Here is a 22,234-nt window from a genome sequence, read left to right as displayed (position 1 = left end):
GCGGATTTCAGTTATTACCAAACGTCACCATTTTTTATCGGCCAAATTTCCTTATAATCCCTAGCCGTAATCGGAATTCCAAGTGTCGTCTGCTAGAATGTAGTCCAACGAATGAAGTCACGTGATCAACTAGCGGATTCCGTGTCAGCAGAAAATTTCTATGGAACACAAAGTGGACCATATTCTTATGTTGTTTCAGTGACTTTTAGCAATAAATCACGTTACGTATCTTATTTTGTCAGTCACTATTTTTTTTTTAAATCGTGGTTCTTTGAAGGAATTGTCACTAGTTATAATGAATTGATATTAAAGATAAATACTAAGAGAAGTTAATTATATCACCCGGTATCCATACAACGTGTTTTTCTAGACTTATTTATAGATAAAACATTGTACACGAAAATAGGTGATGCATTCTGCCGCCGTTCCGGAGTTGGTTGCTCATGAAATATGGGTTAAAGTGAAGGATTCATTAAGAAAATCGAAATAAACCAATTTCTATTATTTTGTAGAATATCTGAGGAAACATCTAAGACATAAATTTTTTTTTTCGTTTTTTTAACTTTGACGAAATTCGGTGTTGAATCCTTATATCCACGAAAATAGGTACACTGTACATTAATACATTTTACCTTGCTTGAAACTACTGGATTCATTCTACTAGCTGATATTGTAGTGAAAACCCATGTTTATCAAAACAAACTAATGCGGAGGTCGCGCAAGGTCGCTCATGTAAATTATTAATCCTTTCCGGAAATCCACGAATAATAGGTTTCCACGAAATTAGGTTACTTGACTGTATATGACTCTCAAGACTGGTACCGGTAATTGATTGTTGTCAATATTCGCAACATCACATTGTCAGCTAGAATATTTTCAACAGTCTAATTTAATGACATAATCTTAAGTGGGACCCATTTTCTAAAAAAAAATAATGAATTTAGGGATAGGGATACCAAAAGTTGAACAATATGACTGGCCGTTGATTTCCCTCTTTGCACAATGCAACTGACAGTGACGCCTGATACAGTGATAGTGCATGCATGAAATGATCGAACTCGAAGTCAAGTTTATTGCCATGTAACTTTCGAGCTTAAGAATGACTAGTTCATTTTCATTATTGCAGTCATTGAAAACTTAATGATATCAATAATTCAATGACACTGGTAAAAGATTTATGAAACTTAAACGTTTATCAGACCTTCGAGAGATCAACATCAAAATAAAACATTATTTATATTATGGAGGCTGATATCTTGAATTTAATCCGAAACTAACTTATGTGTTAGACGGTCTATTCAGAATAAATGGAAATGTGAAGAGTAAAATTTTAATAGATATAAATAGAATATTGTTTTAGTCCTTTTATAAAATAGAACTACAAATCTAGGTCAATTTAATTACGAAACTTATTGCAATTGAGAAAAAGAAAACAAAATGGCAGCTGCCGTAGTTGATGAAGACGAAGCTTGGCTTTATGGAGGTAAATCTCAATTGTCATTCACAAATCTAATAGATAAAGACATATCTTGAATATGAAAAAGTGGGCTTTTTGTTCAGCGTTTGTACTGATCATAACAGAGTTCGCAACTCTCCAATTAATTCACTAAGGTACCGGCGAGACAAAAAGAAAATTGTGGTGTCTGTAATTCCCCGAAGTGCCTTATTATGTTCACCTTTATACCCCGCCAGACTGGGTTCCAAAAGGCAATTTTAATTTTCCCCGGAGAATGTTGCGAGTAAGTTGAGTGCACTGTCAAAGTTATCAAGTAGTTAATTAGCTCATAACCCAAAAAATGCAATTCTGTGTACGTAAAGCAAATCATGTCAGCATTTGATACATACAGTGGTGTAACCTATTTTCATGAATATAAGGATTCATCACCGAATTTCGTCAAAGTTAAAAAAACGAAAATTTTTTAGATGTTGCCTCAGATATTCTACAAAATAATAAAAATTGGTTTGTTTCGATTTTCTTTATTAATCTTTCACTTTGACCAATATTTCATGAGCAACCAACTCGGCAACGGCGGCAGAATGCGTCACCTATTTTCGTGTACAATGTTTGATCTATAAATAAGTCTAGAAAAACACTTTGTATGGATGCCGGGTGGTATAATTAACTTCTCTTAGTATTTATCTTTAATATCAATTAATTATAACTAGTGACAATTCCTTCAAAGAACCGCGATTTGAAAAAAAACAATAGTGACTGACAAAATATGATACGTAGTGTGATTTATTGCTAAAAGTCACTGAAACAACATAAGAATATGGTCCACTTTGTGTTCCATAGAAATTTTCTGCTGACACGGAATCCGCTAGTTGATCATGTGTCTTCATTTGTTGGACTACATTCTAGCAGACGACACTTGGAATTCCGATTACCGCTTGGGATTATAAGGAAATTCGGCTGATAAAAATGGTGACGTTTGGTAATAAGTGAAATCGGCCATTTTGTATTTGTCAAAGTATACATTAATATAATTTACCTTGCTTGAAACTACTGGATTCATTCTACCAGCTGATATTGTAGAGAAAACCCATGTTTATCAAAACAAACTAATGCGGAGGTCGGGCAAGGTCGCTCATGTAAATTATTAAATATTTCCGGAATTCCACGAATAATAGGTTTCCACGAAATTAGGTTACTCGACTGTATTACAATATAAAAAAGGGCTTTCTTACTGCTGTATATCTTCAGATCAGTAATTTTTAGTTGATAGGTTTCCTGTTGCCAAATGTACAGCCACGAATTGAACATTTCCATGCATTTGGATAACTTTTACATATGTGTATACATGTCTGGTATCCTAAATTATGGATAAACATTGTATCTGGCTGCATTAAAGGTTAAATTAATTTTACCGAAGAGTATGCAGACACTGCAGAGACAGTTAGTATCAACTGCACTACACAAGGCTAAAAATTGTAAGACTTGATATTCATATGAACTTGAACATTTAAATCTCTACTTTTTTGTACAGTTTAAAATGTTTTTTTTTTTTTTTTTTCTTATAGATGATAATTCAGGCAAGGAAAATGCAAAAATCAAGTAAGATTATGTTATTTCAAATTATTGTCCAAGCAAAGTAAAAAGTTTTATGAATTTTTGTGATCAAATGCTTCACAGACGAAAAAATCAATGTGCACTAATATTTCAATTTCACCTTGGAGACAAAATTGCACAATTTAACACTATAAGCTCACAAGATGTTCCTCTAGAAAATTTTAAAGAACTTTTTACTTTACTTAGATAATAAAACTACCAATTATGCTTTATGAATTGATGTATCAACTCCAACATACTGCTGAGAGTCTTAGAGTTGATGACAATGCAAACCATTGTATATTATCGTATATTTCATTGGATACACAGACAAAACTAAGGTGGCAGTTCAGTGATCATATGGTAGCCTTAAAGTTTGGATAAAAATGAACAAGGAAAGTAAAACAACATTTTTTAGTTTATAAAAAAATTCAAATATTTGAAATTGATATCATTGAGTTGAATTAACAATTGAAGTAAACAAGTTAGTCTGATATTTTTGTTAATATTTTCAGATCAACTACAAATGGTAAACGAAAAAAAGATGACATGGAAGAGGGTCAGCTGGTAAGTAATAGGAAACAAGAATTTCATTATCATTTCTACATGACTCTTTACATTTCTTATAGATTGAATATTCGACAAGGATAGGAATCTGAAAAACTTTCCATGCAGTTACATGGTAACGGGGTGTGTTTCTAGTTGAGAAAAGTAGTTGGGTTTAAACCACACCTCTAAAACGATAGTTATCTATGTCCGTGGTTGTCATGTTCTATTGATTTTATGCATGACTAGATTATCTAAAGACAGAAAAATATATAGTACCTATTTACACAAATTATGTCATTCATTGATAAAATGGCAACGTCATATGAATGAATAGCCTATTTGACGTCATTAAACACTCACTAAACAGTAAGAATATGGGTTGAAAACTGCCATTTCTCAGAAATGTGTGAAGATAAAATTCATTTGAAAGTTTCATTAAATAGCTTAATCAATTCCAAATTTAATGATGTAAAATATGATTAGTAAGTAAGTATGATGTGTAAGAGGGATTGGAGAAGATGGCTTTAAAGACGTCAAGGCAGCAATTTTTATCGTGTCCTTATTTATCTTTAAAACCATCTTCAGATGTACTTATTTATTAACAATTTATTTTTGTGGTATTAAATAGAGTGGTGAAGAAGAAGGTCAAGAAAAGAAAGATACAGCTGACTCAGATGACGATGATGATGATGATGACGATGATGTTCAGGTCACTATAGGTGATATTAGACAGTGGAGTGCGACTGAGTTAGTATTAATCTATTCAGATACCTGTCCTCCATCAACCTGATAAGAAATTATCCGCCTTTGATCGATGATGATTTTTCAGTGATCAGTTATAATAGCATTTTTTATAAATCTTGTTGAATCTGTTATGGAGATGGTTTAGATTTTAAGACAAGTTGTCTAGCCTCAACTGAATATTGAATGGGACATATAATTACTTTTCTCATCATCATTTTCCAATAAGATAGAATTCAATTTCCTTTCATTACAGTGGCGGTAACAAATTATTTAAAGGAAGTGGAACATATCAAAAACCAGCAGGAGGTAAGTACAGGGAAACCTGCTCATATGACTGCCTTTAATAATAAATCATCTTCAATATTCCACCACAATAAAGTGCCCCCTACAACTTTTCAATATCATTAACGACTGATAAGCGACCATGTTTTTAAATTCCCATGAAATCAAAAAGCAACCATAACATTATCTGCATTGTATAAACATCACAAGGTTTCATATGCAGATGGGTTTTAAAGGGATTATAGTTTAATGGACATTTGTTAATCATCAACAATTAATTCAATTTAAGCTGTCTTGTTAATTAATTCTATTAGTCTAAAAAAGAGTAGAGGGAAGTTCATCTGAGTGAATAAAAAAAAATTATTTTAGAATCTATGTTAGTGATTATTCTGACCCAATACTCTACTAAGAGATCACCTTCATTAAGAGAACTTTAATATTTGAATGTTATTCTATTGTAGTTGTGGTGTCAAAGACAGGAGGGGCAACTAAAGGTGTAGATATTGAACAACAGGGTACTATCAATGGTGTACCTACTTATGAATTTGATATCACTAGTATTGAAGACAAACCTTGGAGAAAACCTGGTAAGATCTAGTTTTGCTTTTTTTAGCTAAGCCAATCAGTAATAGTGTTCACATCTCACCGGTGAAATTTCAGCCTTGTGTGTCCAGAATTATCCGCAGCTGAAAGTTAAAAAGACAAGCCATCTTTTCTTGAGACACTGCCTTATATAGAAAAGCTCTATTACTATCCAGTTAGATTTCTCTACATAATTATTTAGTGCCTTATTGAGTTAGACACTAGCTGACCTGAAGGTCCAGATTTCAATACCTACATAGGTCTAGATAATACCTTTTTATTTTTTTAATCTAGTTTCCCGTTATACAGAATGTAAAAGGTTTACTCGACATTTTGATAAAGATAAAAATGAATTTAAATATATGCTACAAGCTGTTTACTACCTTCAATAATTGAATATTGAAAATTGAAAATTGAAAAAAGAAGCAAAATTTATATTATTACACACTGCATGGAGTTATTCATACGCCATGTTGTTCTAAAATAATTGTTGATATTAGGTGCTGATATAACAGACTATTTTAACTATGGTTTTGATGAAGAATCATGGACAGTATATTGTGATAAACAGAAGAAGTTACGTGCTGAAAATGGTGCTTCATATAGTAGTTTGGTAAGCTATTCAAAAATTTAAAATTCTGGCCTTAATATTATAAAAGGAAGCTGTGTTTCATTAAATACCTTTATTTAGATAAGATTTATCTTTTTTATTCTTTTGAAATGTTTTAACCAATAAGCTCTGCAATTGTAGCTGAGTATTTCAATAAGATAGAGCATTTTACTTGATATCTAACCCTTGTTGTCAGTCAAAATGTCACGTGATTGTGAAATTCTTAACCATTAAATGAGCCATTTAGTTGAATGCTGATCGAATAGAAAAGTGGGTTGGATTCTAAACCACAAAAGAAAGTATTACTCTGATCAAATTGATATTAATGGAATGTTTTTGTCTATTTTAGTCTGGTTCTTCAATTAAGAAGGATATGAGTAATACCTCATCTCATAGTAAGTCATTAGTCTTGATATTTATTTACTTTTATCAGAAATAACTATTTTTTGAAGTAGCAAAGAGATTTACTAAGTTTTCGACCCCTTAATTCCAATGAGATGGTTCAAATTAAAAAGAATGTGGCACTATTATCAATATTTCCCTCATTGTACACTACATGGATGCATATTTATTTGCATTACTTGTGTATGCTATTTGTCTACAACATGAGACCTAGTATTTGAGAAGAATTGCCAGCTTCTTGCTAGTGCTCTTTGTCAACATTCATTATTTAATGTTTTTTCAGCATCCCAAGTTGCTACATTGATAGGGCGTAAAGCAGCCCCACCCCCTAACCGTAGATATTATGGTACTATTGATGTTATTGGTTCAACAGCTACCAATACTCGCAGACCTACTGAGACTGGTAGTGCCATTAGTACTATAACAGTCACTGGAGGTGCAACAGAATAGTAAGTATGACATGACTTAATGTCTTTGTTTTCCATCTTGAAAAAGTAGATTTTGTTGATTGTTTGTTGCTAGATTGAGTAGTTGAATGCACTGAGACAAGGCTTGATAAAATGTCTAGATCTGAATTTTGATCTTCCTCTTTAAAATGACATTATTAAAAATCAAAAATCAAAAATATACCCATCATATAATAAATAATCTTCAAATTTCAAATGGTCATTAAGAGTTAGGCCTGTGTATGAAAGCCAACAAAATAGGTTATGCCATGGTAATAGTTCAGTTCCATCTGCTTACTCTCAATCTTATGAGACTTAAGAAGAAGGAGGTTTTGTTCAAATGGGTCAAAAGAGGTGCATAAAAGTGAGACCTAAACTCTGTTATTTCATTTTTTTACTGTTTTCTTTTCAGTAATCCTGCAGTACCACCACCTGGTATGGCACCTGCTATACCAGATTATAGTGTACCACCACCTGGATTAGGTGTTCCTCCTACTTTATTACCACCTGGTATGTAGTTTTAAGTGACCTCCCTCCATTTGGCTTTCCTTCAAATTATAGAAGAGTTATATAAATTTTATGTAAATCTTCAACAACCAGTACTTCATTTGCGCCACACTTTTATCTAGTGACTAAGTCTGCAGAAGGCAATATTAATGGGTTGCTGTCTTATACTTTACATAGTCAGAAACAGAATTATTGTTACTTTCCCTTATGAATTTGTGAAAACTGATCTATTTCAATAAAAAAAAGGCCACAAAAAATAAAACCACTGTTGGACATTTTATGTAGTTCCTAGTTATCAAATACAACCGCACTATTAACCTTGGTGTTGCATATTATGTCATGTCAGTATAATTCTGATTCATGCTATATTAGTGAGTTAGAGGCTTGCTCACTAACCTGAATGTCCAGAGTTCAATCCTTCAGATTTTTGCAACTCTTTGAGTGATGCAGGCCAGAGGGGCTGACATTGAAAGAGTATAGGACATAAAACTCTTTTTATTTCAATTAATTTTCTCAAAGTATATGAAAAGAAATATAAGATCAGGATTCTATTTATAGGGGTTACACCAAATGTGAGTCTTCCTCCACCAAATTATCCACCCCCAGGTAAGACTCATTAGTTTAATAGATTATCATGTGATCATGTTAATGCAGAAGGGAATATTTTAAGAAATCTGATTGGCAAGTGCTACAATATTGACAATCGAGACAGTTGCAACTTGGTACATGTTCTAGAACACCTTCTCAAATATGTTTTACACACTTAAACTTTCACTATCATTACCTTATAGGTTTCTATCCTCCGCCTGGTACAATACCAACCAGTGAAGCGTAAGTTGATATTTTGTCTATACTTTTATACTGATAGTGGTATCAATTCAGTTCTAATTAATCAGAATATGATTTGTTTTCTCTCAGAATTTTTTATAATGGTTTGAATTGAATAATTGACCATTCCTGAGAGGTTGATTAAGATTACATTTTTAACACTGAAATAAGGTGAAAATTGTATGAGCCAGTTCATCTATTTTCAAACTTTTTGAAAATTTCAAAAATAAGACTTTTCGTGGAAAATAGTAACCTACTTGATTGTACACACTAAGCAAATGAAGTGTATATACAAGAACAAGAATTAATTTTAATTAATTGATAGGTCCCCTAAAGACAACAACATAAATCTCTGAGTAACATCATGTCTAAGATTCTGTTAATATTTTTCTATCATTCTACAATGGATGTATTGAAAACTATTTAAACAATAAAATTTGTTATTATTGTTATATATTTACTATATAGATATGAAGAAAGAAATTATACCTATGATCCAGCTACTGGTACTTATAATTATAGTGGTGCTCCTCCAGCTTGGGATAGTCGGTATGTATTCAATTTATATCAATTTACTGCCAGATTTATCATGCTTCTGGTACTCGCAGAGTGAACTGTAGCTATAGCTTATCTTGATCATCTAAAACAGGTGTTTTCAACCTGACAGTAATTTTCAATTTTTTTGGGGATTAACAGGGTGCTTTGTAATCAAGCATAAAAATTCTGGAAATTTATGATTTAAGTCCTTCTATTCAGTTAGGATATTTTCTTGGATATGAAAAATATTGCAGGAAAAGCGTAAGAGAAAACCACAATAAATAAGGATTTATAGGGGGATTAGGTTATGCAGTCAATCAAGAATCCTGAAAGGGTTGATTGAAAGGAAATGGTTGAAAATCCCTGAACTAACAATTCCTAATTTACAGTTTTAAAGATGGGTTCCCTCATTTTTATTAATGAAAATGAAAATGCTAATACTTATATGAATAGAAAGTAGAGGTGTTCTAATGACATGGAAAAATACCAGTTTGTCTCACATGTCCATAATTAATTCATAATTAGCTAAATTTGAAGAGAATTTCTAGCAGAATTCCAATTAGTGACCAACCAAGGAAGTATTTTTGTGTTTATCCAGTCTGTACATACATGGACATTTATAATTGGTTAAATCTCTTAATTATATGAAAAAAAAACATAATGATATAATAAAGAATACATGATAATTCATTAGAAACACCAATTGATCAAATAGTTTGCTTAATTTGACTCTAAAAAATAAGGAAACCCATCTTTAATATAAAAATTTCAGGGATGTGCTAATTTTTAGTTTAGATGTTAATCTTTTGTTTATCTTGCCATTACCTCTGATTATGTTTGTTTTTATTTCCAGTCTGTATAAGTATTGAGTTTTGTCCTAAGACAATCATACCAATACTTCTTTTAGAGTCTAAAGACGACCTTCTTGAACATTCATCAGTTTGATGCCACCGAAACCCAATCAGATTTCTTCTCCCTCCAATGCTTGAATTGGATTAGACTGGTATACAGACTGGTGTTCACATTACAAAATCAAAATGTTGGAGAGGTAGAAAATAGATTGGCTCTTTTGGCTGCTAGTATCATCAAACTGATGAACATCAAGATTGATGTAGTTTTTATTAGACTGGATTTAAACTCTTAATACAGTCTGTTGTAACAAAGCTTACTAACTTCCATTTATTATTTAGACGTAAATCCAAAAGGTATTAAACATGTTCAATCTACAGGGCAGATGGTTTCATGGTAATAGATACCTTTGTCTTTGTTTGTGTTGTCTCTTCATTGTCTAGTTCAAATATCTTCTTTAGTTTGGAAAAAATCTATGAATTAAGAGATGAAAATGTTGATATGCCAGTTTTAACATGAATCTAGCAGGTTGAAAGGTTTTATATAAAGCAACATTAAAACGATAGCCTCTCAATAATTGTTATTTCCTCATTTTGTGATGTCTGCCTTCCCTTATAGTTCTCTTATTATTCAGTTTGTACTTATTATAAGCAAGCCAGCATGTTAAAGATGTCGGACTAAACGATCTTTTTGCAAAAGAAGAAACAAACTCCTTTTCTTCTTTTTTTTTAAACTGACAAATTCTAAAGTTGAAATAGTAAAAAGATTAAACAAGATTACTGAAAAAGGTATTTGAATCAGTGGTTCATTTCTGTCACAGTGAACTTTTTATTCTTAAGAATGTTGTCAGATTACTAAATTTGAATCTGAAATCCAATGACTACTATATTTTTTCATTCACTTTTACTGTCTTTATTATAGAAAATCTGAAAGGAGGTACAAGTATTAAGTCTTTATTCAAATTAGTTGGTTTTTATTTAATACATTTCCACTTTGGCAGAGAGTAGTGTGCATTGTCTTGGTAATAGGGCAGATTCTCGAAAACACTGGATGAGTCTTGATGATAGTTTTAGTGAAATATTTATCGTGGTATGATAGGCTAGTATTCCTCTAAAGAATGCAGAAGTATGTACTCTTACTACAGTACTCAAAATGAGTAGAATTTTTTTTGGTGGGGATTTCATTGCATCTAAACTCTTTTTATCTGGTTATTTACTTGTTATATTTTGAAATATCTGAATGTTATAGAACAATTTTTTGGTGTTCAATAACATATTCTTAATTCCAATAATGAATTCCTGTTATTATTCCTATTATATCATATTCCCTTCATCTTTGTTCTGGTTTCTTTTTCTATCTCCTCCCCAAATAACTAACAAAAGCCTTTTTCACGTTTAACAGTTGGTAGAATTTAATTCATGTGAAGTAAAAGGGACAGGTGCGCCCTTTTGGGGGGTTGATTTTAATCTTGAATTTATGTAAATAGACTAAACGTGTGTGAAAATCACATATTTCCTTTAAAAATACTTCAAACTAAGAATTTTACTAACTTTTCCTATATATGTCTTTTCTATATATCATAGAGTATCTTAAATTCGCAAGTCGTCATTTTAACATGGTGGATAATTCTGGACGCACATGGATTTGAAGACCCAAATTTAGCTCAGCTAAAAATTTAAGTCTTCAAATCCATGTGTGTCCAGAATTATTGATTGGTGAAAAAAAATGGCCTACCTGTCCCTTTAAACAGTATTTAGATATGAGAAGGTAAAAACCAAAACCAAACTCTATGAATTACTGGCTGGGACATCAGAACTTTCTCACCTTGAGGAGGATTTGAACCCATAGCACCCAATTGCCTCGCAGACATCAATCCAGCTTGTTGTTGAAAAAGAGGATGTTGCAGCTCTAGAGGAAAGTATCGCCATTTAGACATTTATGAGGATTACCCTCTTTTAGAAATATTGTTTTTAATTTATAGAGGTTCGTATGGTGGAGGTTATGGTGAATATAGTAGTAGTAGAAGAGATAGATCACCTGTATCAGATGATGAATATTCTATGTCTAGGTATGTATAGTCCATTTACTATTTTTATGCTCAACCAAAATGAAAGAAATACCCAGATATGTAGAAAAAAAAAATTTCAGTTTTCACCATATATTGGCCCAGATTATTCATAAAGTTTTGGAATTTACAGCTGTGTGTATTCTTTGATATAGAAAAATGTACAAAACTAATTATTGATAAATTGGTCAGACTAAAGAAAGTATCTCCTTACAATAACCAGGTCAAACCTTCACAAAATTGAGAAAAGTTGAATTTTATGATATTATAAAACACCAAATTGCTGATAAAAACCTGATAACAGTGATAAACAATTTCACATGGTGAGACACCTTAAAGGGACAGGTTCGCCATTTTAGCGGGTTGATTTATATATTGAATTTATGTAAATAGTCTTCAGAAGTATTAGAAATGTACGAAAATTGCAAATTTGCTTTGAACTGGCTTAGATAAAAAAGATTCACGTTTCTGAGACTTAAGTATGATTGGTGAAAGGAATGACCAACCTGTCCGTTTAAATATGAAAGAAAACTCCTATATTGCCTGCACAGTTAATATCTATTTTTTTGTATCTTTTTCAGTCATAGAGACAGGGAAAGGGATAGAAGGTAGGTTCCTTTTATATTTTTTAAATTGATTAGAGCTTATTTCATCCTTGTGAACAAATGTTTTGAATAATGGTGGTTACAACATTACAACACTTAATGTAAGGCTGAAAAAAGTTATTAAGAAACAATTCTTGTTGTTGAATCAAAAATATTGATGACTAAGATTAATGGTTGTATTACGTATTTTTTTTCAGTAGTTCATACTATAGAGAAAGAGATCGTGATAGGGACCGAGATAGAGATCGTGATAGTAGAAGTGATAGAGACAGAGATAGACGAGATCGTGATAGAGACAGAGATAGATCACGAGACAGGGACAGAGACAGTTCTAGAGAGAGAAGACATAAAGATGATTCTAAACATAAAAAAAGGTAAGAAAAACTTAATAATATTTATCCCTGAATTTTATGATTTATATGTCTTATCATTATTTTGATATAAATACAACCTTGATTCTTTTCAAACTAAATCACCTGCAAGATTTGAACAAAATCAAGTTACAGATTTGAACAAAATCAAGTTACAGATTTGAACAAAATCAAGTTACAGATTTAAATACAAAATCAAATTACAGATTTAAATACGAAATCAAATTACAGATTTATACAAAATCAAGTTACAGATTTAAACAAAATCAAGTTACAGATTTATACAAAATCAAGTTACAGATTTGAACAACTCAAATTTTAGATTTGAACAACTCAAATTTTAGATTTGAACAACTCAAATTTTAGATTTGAACAACTCAAATTTTAGATTTGAACAAACTTAGATTTTAGATTTGAACAAACTTAGATTTTAGAATTGAACAAACTTAGATTTTAGAATTGAACAAGCTCAAATTTTAGGTTTAAATTTGATTTTGAACAAAGTCAGATTTTAAATAAGAACAATATATTTTTAAACCAAGTAAAGTACAGATTTTAATCAAATTAATGTATATTTTTCAGAAGATTTAAGGAAGAAAAAGACAGTGATGACCACCATTCTTCTTCTAAACATAAGAAAAGTAGTCGGAGTAAAAAAAGGGATAAAGATGGTGAAGAATCAACTGATGATAAACAAACTGAATAAATACATATTTCTTCTCATGTAAATCATGTCTGACTGATGAATAATAATGTTACATATTACTTCTGACAATGACTAATGATCTGCTACAAGATGTACTTATCAAACAGACTGAAATTAGTCAGTTGTCTGAAGATTGCATAGCGTGAAACTCTGTATAACAACTAACTTTGAGCTATCTTTCTTGAAACTAAGTCTTAAAATTTCAAAATTCATTTTGTGCCATAGTTTAGTTCTTGAAAAACAGGGTACCAAATGCTGCAATCTACACATGGCATAAGATGAATTGCTTATTACATGCTAAGCAAAGATACTTGACTTATCCAGGGATTATTCAAAAAATAATCAAGAAACACAAACAGTACATTTGAAGGAAGCATAGAGTCACTGATAATTTATATTGCGTGGAAATTAAAGTCGACAGTTTTGGCTTCTCCTGGAATTTGTAAAGAATTTATGGTCAGCATGATAGAACAGTTCAGGTCTGACTAGTTTCCTACAGGTACTAGTTATGATATATAAATGCACACTCAAAGGATATTTCATATCATTAACATCAGGAACCATGTTCTCACTATTACACTTTAAAATGAAGTAAACACCTTCACAGTCTAAATATTGTTGGAAAGAGATATTTAGTGGTATTCACATAGTATTATTCTTGAAGATGACATGACTTGACAAATCTTGAAGTTTACAAAGTTTTATTGTATGAGTCACTCTCGCATCCTGAATGCACATCCTATTTTCTGATCATGTCATTTGCTTATATACACACAATCATCATATTGTTACTGTGTAATATTAGAGAAAAAAGTTATTTGTTGTCTAGAAACTGTTTTTTGTTTTAGGGATATCAGGGGGAGAAAGCAGACTCTCAAAAACACTGGCACAGGCATCAAAGTTTCCTTACTTTGAGGAGGATTCAAACCCACCACACCTAATCTCTCAGCAGGCATCAAGCCAACTTGCTACAAACTGAGCTATTCCACTGCCATTGGGTTAGACTAAGCTGTCATCATCATAAGTAATCTGAGTCAGAATTTCTCATATCTGTTGACTTTTAGCCTTCGATGGATATTTTACAAGCCTGAAATTTTCTAATATCTTTAATAGATATGTTTACAGCCCAAGACGCCCTTTTGCTTGCATGAGAGTCAAGGATGCTGTCCTAAAAACATTATAGGATGGGACTGTGACTACATATAGTCTGAAAGAATACATTATGTGCATGCTCTTGTTGAAACGGTCTTACAAAGACTCAATGTGATGTGATCTCTCAGCATGAAGAAGTGAAAAGAAATGGGGAGTTCTCAATGCAACTTTCAAACATAGTTAATTACAGATGAAAAAAGCTCAAATCTGGGCAGTAATCTGTTATCACCAATTACTGATCAGCTAAACCATTCCCATATGACAGTTAATATACCTTTTACATTGTTAGTTAGTGTTGCTTAGCTCAATCAATGGGTTTGTCTGACATAACTATATATAACCTATTTACCAACAATATTACAACATTTTGCTCTGATAAGGATTAGTTAAAATAAGTATTTTCCAGGAAGCTTTTTGGATAAAGTGAAAGACTGTGACCCCTTATAAGGAGCTTTATCATAATGGCTTTAATATAGCATAAGCAGAAGTGCATGGTTGCATAGGGGGCTTATGTACAATCTTGCTTTGTTCCAAAGGGGATTTTGTCTGGGTTCAAAATTACAGCAAGACCTTTTCCGGAGGAGCTTTTGTCAGCCATATCAGTAGATGATAATAGGAAAGCTGCAATTACCACAAAAACTACAACTATCTTTTTTCCCCATCATTTTTTATTGCCAGCTTCAATTATTGCATCAATTAAATCTCCTTTCTGCCGTAATGTCTTCACTGCACTATTTCTTTCAATACCTAACTGTTTCATCATCACGTCAATGTCATTTTTATCAAGTCCCTCTTCATTTTCACTTTTCTCACCTAGAATTTGAAAAACTGGCTTCAGAGCAGCCACGCAGTCACTAATTGTCTCTTTCGTCAAAACTTTTCCTTTATTTATAATTTTTAACTTTTCTAAAGGAATTTCTAACTCACTGGACAAAAATTTATAAATTTCTTCACCAGTCCAGATCAAATTTATGTCAAATTTTCTTTTTATTTTATCACTTTTAACTGTTACCTTGTTGTATGGTAAATCACTTTTAAACATTGGAACATCATAAAATGACTGATTGTTTAAATAATAAAACTTATGATTTTCGTCATTTGAGGATGGTATTTTTTCTAGAAAAGATTCAACTGTAGGTTCGGATTTTAAATCATTGGCAGCTTTTTCAAAATTAATTCTTGAGTATTTTATTCCACTACAGTCACTTTCACATGATTTTATTGTTGCTTCTAAAGATGTTGTTGCATCTGCATTTCCACCAAATTCTGATTCATTATAAGAGTTTGTTTCTTTATTTTCCAAATTCTTGACACTTTGACAATTTTCTTTGTGTTTTGACCAGTCATTAATTTGACATTCTTGAGAGCTGGAAAAATAGACGAAAAATAGTTGGACCTTGGTTATATTTGCATACTAAAAATGTGGAAACCCATTAATTTGACATTATTTAAAAATTGAAAAAAATTTCAAAGACATTAATTTTTTCAATATTTTTTAAGAGAATTGTTTTACCAGCCTCAAAATAGCACTGATAGTCTTAGAATGTCTTTGTGTTGATAAAATCAAAATCTAATAATATTGTAAGCTTACATGAAAAAGAATCTCTCCTAGAAATTCCAACCCCTAAAAGACAGAAATTTTGGCTGAAAATTATCCTTTGGCTTTGTAAAAACAAAGTTTGAAGTTATAATGTGTGCTTTTGCTCATATTCTTATCAACGAAAGGACATTCTAAGACTAACATTACTATCTTAAGGCAGTTATTCCAATTCTCATAAGAATAATGGGAAAATTTTTAAAAAACTTTTTACTTTGGTCAGACAATAGGCTACATCTAATATATCATAATAATATTATGATTAATGAACAAATGTTTTCTGAGAAAGTTATGCAAATTTTTAATGATGCTGTTAACTTAAACATGGTCAAATTCAGACTGAACCAACTATAATAGTTACCAGTAGTAAACAAGTCTGCAACGAGTACATCTTTTCATTTTATCCAGTGACTTTTGACAATTATCACACAAGAACTTGCTCATGTTTACTTTGGTCGCCATCTTGCTTAGCGTACGTGGAAACCACCGAGTGAGTTATCTCCCTTACCACATATCCACAGGCGAACGCCAATTTCCTTTTCTCTCTCGGACTTAATTAATGTCTTGTTTAATTCTAGTCTATAATGTTTGCTCTTCTAGTATTAAACAACTGAATTTTTGTGCGTTTTTCCTTGCTTTTTCATTAAAATATTGTAAAAAGCGTTCGTCTGGCATGCGAAGCATTGTTTTCGCAAGTTTATAGAAATACACAAAGGACATCTAAAAATTCCTAATGAAAAAAGTAGACGAAACCGAGAAAAAAAAACTTATACAGAGGTGTAACCTATTTTCGTGGATATAAGGATTCAACACCGAATTTCGTCAAAGTTATAAAAACGAAAAAAAAAAAATTATGTCTTAGATGTTTCCTCAGATATTCTACAAAATAATTAAAATTGGTTTATTTCGATTTTCTTTATGAATCCTTCACTTTGACCCATATTTCATGAGCAACCAACTCGGCAACGGCGGCAGAATGCGTCACCTATTTTCGTGTACATTGTTTGATCTATAAATAAGTCTAGAAAAACACGTTGTATGGATACCAGGTGGTATAATTAACTTCTCTTAGTATTTATCTTTAATATTAATTTATTATAACTAGTGACAATTCCTTCAAAGAACCACGATTTAAAAAAAAAATAGTGACTGACAAAATATGATACGTAGCGTGATTTATTGCTAAAAGTCACTGAAACAATATAAGAATATGGTCCACTTTGTGTTCCATAGAAATTTTCTGCTCACACGGAATCCGCTAGTTGATCACGTGACTTCATTCGTTGGAATATATTCTAGCAGACGACACTTGGAATTCCGATTACCGCTTGGGATTATAAGGAAATTCGGCCGATGAAAAATGGTGACGTTTGGTAATAAGTGAAATCCGCCATTTTGTATTTGTCAAAGTATACATTAATACATTTTACCTTGCTTGAAACTACTGGATTCATTCTACTAGTTGACATTGTACAGAAAACCCATGTTTATCAAAACAAACTAATGCGGAGGTCGCGCAAGGTCGCTCATGTAAATTATTAATTCTTTCCGGAAATCCACGAATAACAGGTTTCCACGAAATTAGGTTACTTGACTGTACACGTAGACGGAGAAAAAATGTTTTGAGCATTTTATAAAAATTCCGTCAGAAACTATCAATTACAATAATCAAATTATAAGATACGTATAGATAATACAATTATGAAACGTTGACATAAGTATGAATAACAACCAGGTAAAGATTAACATTTAAATATATTAAGAAAAAGACAAGCTACTAGACACTGATGTAAATACGGACACCCGTGTCCTTCATCATAACGGAAATGACGTCAATGTATTGACGTCAGTCAAAGTGACGTAATGAAGATGGACGTATTTTTCTATTTTTTAACTTCAATAGAATATTTAGTGTAAATATTTACGCATTGTATACGCAATGTATGTATCCTAGACGAATATGAGCAATACTGAAAATGAAAAGCCGCCTGTGCTTCCCAAAACTGACCAAAGTACTAAAGCAGGAGAGCAAGATAATCATAAAGAATCCTCCAAAACAAATCCAAAATCCAATGCAGTGCTACCAGTTCCAGAAGCATCGTCACCACCTAGTCCGAAGCCAGCAGCAGCGGTAAAAGCTGGACTCAAACCAGATGATTCCAAAACACAAGCTCCTGCTTCAGCAGCCAAGTCTAAACCAGACGACCCGAAGACACCAGTCCCCACTTCAGCTGCCAAACCTAAAGCAGATGATTCGAAGACACCAGCTCCTGCTTTGGCTGCAAAACCTAAACCAGATGATTCGAAGACACCCGCTCCTGCTTTGGCTGCCAAGTCTAAACCAGATGATTCGAAGACACCAGCGTCTTCTTTGGCTGCCAAGCCTAAACCCATGGTCGCTATGAAATGGGGAGCTGCTATTGATAAGGTATCGATTTTTGTTGTTGTTAATGTTGTTGACTATTGCTACGACAGTCTGTAGCCTGCTGAAATGTATTCAAGATTACGGTGCCGGCTAGTTTAAAGTAAGGTAGGGATGGCCATATCTTGCATTTTGTTGAATAAATTGCAGGTACCTTAAGAGTCTTTCTTTGTAAGGGTTAAGCCTTTCATTAAATTATGAAATGAATTAGAAAATAATAATTGTATTTCATCAATATTTAATGTATTAGTTCTAGGTAAAAGGTTGTACAAGAATGAATGAAAAGGATCTATCCTTTAAATTGTCTGTTTTTTTGTTTGGAACAGTTTTTTACTTATGAAACTTAAAATATGTGCAGACTCGCAGTCTGCCTCACTACATGTATAAACATGATTATTTCAAATTGCGGCTGTCGTAACTGTGTCGTTTTTGTTTGTGTGAATAAAACTCTTTCATAATTTGTCTCGGATCAGGAATTGGTACATCAAAATTCTTGTTACAAGTGTCACTTTCGGATTAACTCATAAAGTAATACAGAAGTTTTCTCTAATGGTCAGGTGATTTATTAACTAATAAAGGCATTGTGTCTGTGTCTGAATGGTCATATAGGATACACACGAACAGTCTCAAATTAAGATTAAAATACTAGACTACTACCATTTGATGGGCAATATCAATCTTGAAATTTTTAGTTTAAGATCTTAACATGACAAAACTTGCTTGTTGCAGAACATAGTTTCAGAATATACACATTGTTCTGATTAGTTGTTTGGTTAGATAATCGCTCCCGTATTTTGAAAAAGCTAATTAGTCTCAACAATAACAAATAGGACAACCTGTATTCTGCAATTTGGTCACAGAGTGGTTATAGATTTCATTGCCAAGCCAGTTTTTGAATTATTCTTGTATCTTCATATATTTAGACCGTGGCAAAAGAGGTTGCACCCAAGAAGAAACGAAGAGGTAGTAAAGAAGTCGAAATAGATCCATTCTTGGCTAAGTTTGCTACTGTAACCACAAGAAGAAATACAATCAAAGAAGAAGCTGCAGACGATGACGACGAAGATGAACCATGTTGTTGTGACCTATCATGGTGTTCATGGGCGTAAGTATCATCAGATGATCGCTGTTTTAATTTTTTGTACTGTGCGGGATCGTCGAAACAGCAGAAAATAGAAAGAAGCTATTCCTGCCACGTCTATTCGTTTTTTTTTGTGTTGTATCGATTATGCTGCGATCTGGACACTTGGCGATTCCATCAGAAACCTGAATTAATTATATTTGCGTAATGATGAGTTTGATATAAACTCAAATATCAAAGTCCTTTCTACAGGTGTCATGCAAGTTGGATTATGCAATCACCATACACAATTATTTCAAATTCAAATAATACCACCTGTACACATTAAAGACATGTAGCTTCTATTTGCACCATTCCGATTATCCCACCACTTGTTTCCCGTCCAGGAAGTCATGGCTTGTATATTAACGTTTTTTGACATGATGGTGTGGCCAAGTTCTACGGAAAGCACAGTCGTCGGACATTGGAGTAATTCCCAAGGATAGCCAATAAAACCTATTTAAGTTCCTAATATGAACTTGTCACGACAACTTTGATCACAATTTTCAAGCTCAGCTGAATTGTTTCATGCGAGTGATTGTCATGTCTTAATTCATTGCAGATACTGGAAAGATTATGTTATAGATCCCGCTGACCCGTCATGGTTTTATTGGTCTTTGGTGGCTTCTCTTGCAACTTTCTATAACTTGGTGGTCGTGTTTTTAAGGGCCGTATTCACAGATTTTAACAACCCGGATTGGCGAATGACTTGGTTTTGTTTTGATTATTTATCCGATTTCATTACCATTTTAGACATGCTTCTTAGATGTAGATTAGGTAAGCCTTGACATGCTTCTTATATGTAGATTAGGTAAGCCCTGACATGCTTCTTAGACGCATATAAGGTAAGCCTTGATATGCTTCTTAGACGTAGATTAGGTAAACTTTGGCATGCTTCTTAAATGTAGATTAGGTAAACTTTGGCATGCTTCTTAGATGTAGATTATGTAAACTTTGGCATGCTTCTTAGATGTAGGTTAGGTAAGCCTTGGCATGCTTCTTAGATGTAGCTTAGATTAGCTAAGCCCTGACATGCTTCTTAGACGTAGATTAGGTAAGCCTTGACATGCCTCTTACATTTATAGATTAGGTAAGCCTTGACCCACACTATTGGAATAAAGTTCATAAAGATAGTCGTATACCACCATATATTTGTTTTATCAATCGAAGTTATAATTCTTCTAACCGCCAAGGTCCTTGCATAGTTCTGCTTTAAGTCACGTAGATGACACTTTATCTTGCCTTTACCAAGGCACCGTGTGATCAATAAGATATCAGCTGAGGCGCAAACATATACTTATAATACTGTACACATATTTGATGGCGATTTTATTGTGTCCTTATCGAATAGTGCATTCTGATAACTGTATTTGTTTTTGTGACAAGCATTGTTCTATCTAGCCATAAACAAAATTTGTGTTGAGAAGGATTGGATGGCATCTGATGCCAAAACAATCACACACTAACCATTCCTTTTGTTAATTTTCAGGATTTTTAGAACAAGGCATATTGGTTACAACGAAAATGCGTTTAGTGAAGATGTATCTGAAATCTTATCGTTTTCCACTCGATGTAATGAGTATTCTACCTTTTGATTTGGTGTATCTACTGGTTGGAGTGAATACTTTATTGCGATTGAACAGACTGCTTCGTATATGGCGCATAAATGAATTCTATAACGACTCGGAAACACGTACCAGCTTCCCTAACATGTTCAGAATGATCTTTTTGATCATCAATATTTGTTTGATGATACATTTGAATGCCTGCATATATTTTTCCATGAGTAGATTTCTAGGGTTTGGTAGTGATGATTGGGGTTACGACCCTTCACAACCGGGTTATGACAACCTTGCAATGACGTACGCTTATTGCTTTTACTGGTCCATGTTGACGTTAACGGCTATAGGAGACGTGGACCCACCCTCCACACTCCCTGCCACTCTTTATTGTATTATTGTCACCCTTTGTGGTGTCTTGATTTTTGCTACTATTTTTGGTAATGTCGGTGCCATGATCAACCAAATGAATGCATCCAGACAAGAGTTTCAACAGAATGTCGATTCCGTCAAAAGATATATGGATATCCGTAAGGTCAGTCCGCTTCTGCAAGATCGAGTTATCCAATGGTTCGCTTATACGTGGAACAACAAGCAGTCAGTGGATGACAAGACAGCTTTGAATATACTCCCAGATAAATTGAAAACAGAAATTGCTATTCAAGTACATCTCGAAACACTAAAAAGAGTTGCAATTTTCAAGGATTGTGAACCGGGGTTGCTTCAAGAATTAGTTCTTAAGCTACGGCTACAGGTGTTTAGTCCAGGCGATTACATATGTAAGAAGGGTGATATCGGAAAAGAGATGTACATCATCAAAAGAGGCAAGTTGGAAGTAGTATCACCAGACGGAAAAATCGTTTTCGTGACGTTGCAGGATGGTGCTGTCTTCGGAGAAATTAGTATCTTAAACATTGCCGGAAACAAGACTGGAAATAGACGAACAGCTAGCGTCCGAAGTGTTGGTTACTCCGATTTATTTTGTTTGTCAAAAGATGATCTTTGGGATGCCTTAAAGGAATATCCAGACGCCAGAGCCATGCTTTGGGAAAAGGGTAAACAAATGCTTCGAAAGGATAATCTTCTGGATGAGGAGGCAGCTAGGAGGAAAGAGTTGGCTGATATGTCATTGGAGACAAAGATAGATAACATCAATGCCATGATGGAAACGATGGGCAAACAGATCATGGGTTTAATGTCTAATTTGCAAGACGTCCAAAAACACATGGGTATTAAAATAGAGAAACCATAA

General features: G+C 33.0%; 3 protein-coding genes across 3 annotated transcripts; 2 read left to right on the top strand and 1 right to left on the bottom strand.

Moving 5' to 3' along the window:
- Window positions 1-1,424: 1,424 nt before the first annotated feature.
- On the top strand, window positions 1,425-13,960 carry LOTGIDRAFT_228669 (hypothetical protein). Its single transcript, XM_009057352.1, has 17 exons — window positions 1,425-1,483; window positions 3,022-3,055; window positions 3,565-3,616; window positions 4,227-4,345; window positions 4,596-4,648; window positions 5,086-5,211; window positions 5,707-5,819; window positions 6,166-6,211; window positions 6,502-6,667; window positions 7,077-7,174; window positions 7,730-7,777; window positions 7,963-8,002; window positions 8,468-8,548; window positions 11,367-11,453; window positions 12,032-12,058; window positions 12,253-12,429; window positions 13,009-13,960. The coding sequence occupies exons 1-17, from the start codon at window positions 1,438-1,440 to the stop codon at window positions 13,130-13,132; spliced, it is 1,437 nt and encodes a 478-aa protein (XP_009055600.1). The 5' UTR covers window positions 1,425-1,437; the 3' UTR covers window positions 13,133-13,960.
- A 977-nt stretch (window positions 13,961-14,937) lies between these two features.
- Window positions 14,938-16,348, bottom strand: LOTGIDRAFT_228668 (hypothetical protein). Its single transcript, XM_009057351.1, has 2 exons — window positions 16,243-16,348; window positions 14,938-15,651 (listed from the first exon to the last, which is right to left on the bottom strand). The coding sequence occupies exons 1-2, from the start codon at window positions 16,341-16,343 to the stop codon at window positions 14,946-14,948; spliced, it is 807 nt and encodes a 268-aa protein (XP_009055599.1). The 5' UTR covers window positions 16,344-16,348; the 3' UTR covers window positions 14,938-14,945.
- A 1,605-nt stretch (window positions 16,349-17,953) lies between these two features.
- Window positions 17,954-22,234, top strand: LOTGIDRAFT_177303 (hypothetical protein; the record flags this gene model as incomplete). The annotated part of the gene is made up of 3 exons (XM_009057350.1): window positions 17,954-18,012; window positions 19,986-20,200; window positions 20,913-22,234. The coding sequence occupies 3 exons, from the start codon at window positions 17,954-17,956 to the stop codon at window positions 22,232-22,234; spliced, it is 1,596 nt and encodes a 531-aa protein (XP_009055598.1).

The sequence above is a fragment of the Lottia gigantea genome (assembly GCF_000327385.1).
Source record: "Lottia gigantea unplaced genomic scaffold LOTGIsca_3, whole genome shotgun sequence".
In the NCBI taxonomy this organism is placed as follows: Eukaryota; Metazoa; Mollusca; class Gastropoda; family Lottiidae; genus Lottia; species Lottia gigantea.
This window is presented reverse-complemented; position numbering and strand designations above follow the sequence as displayed.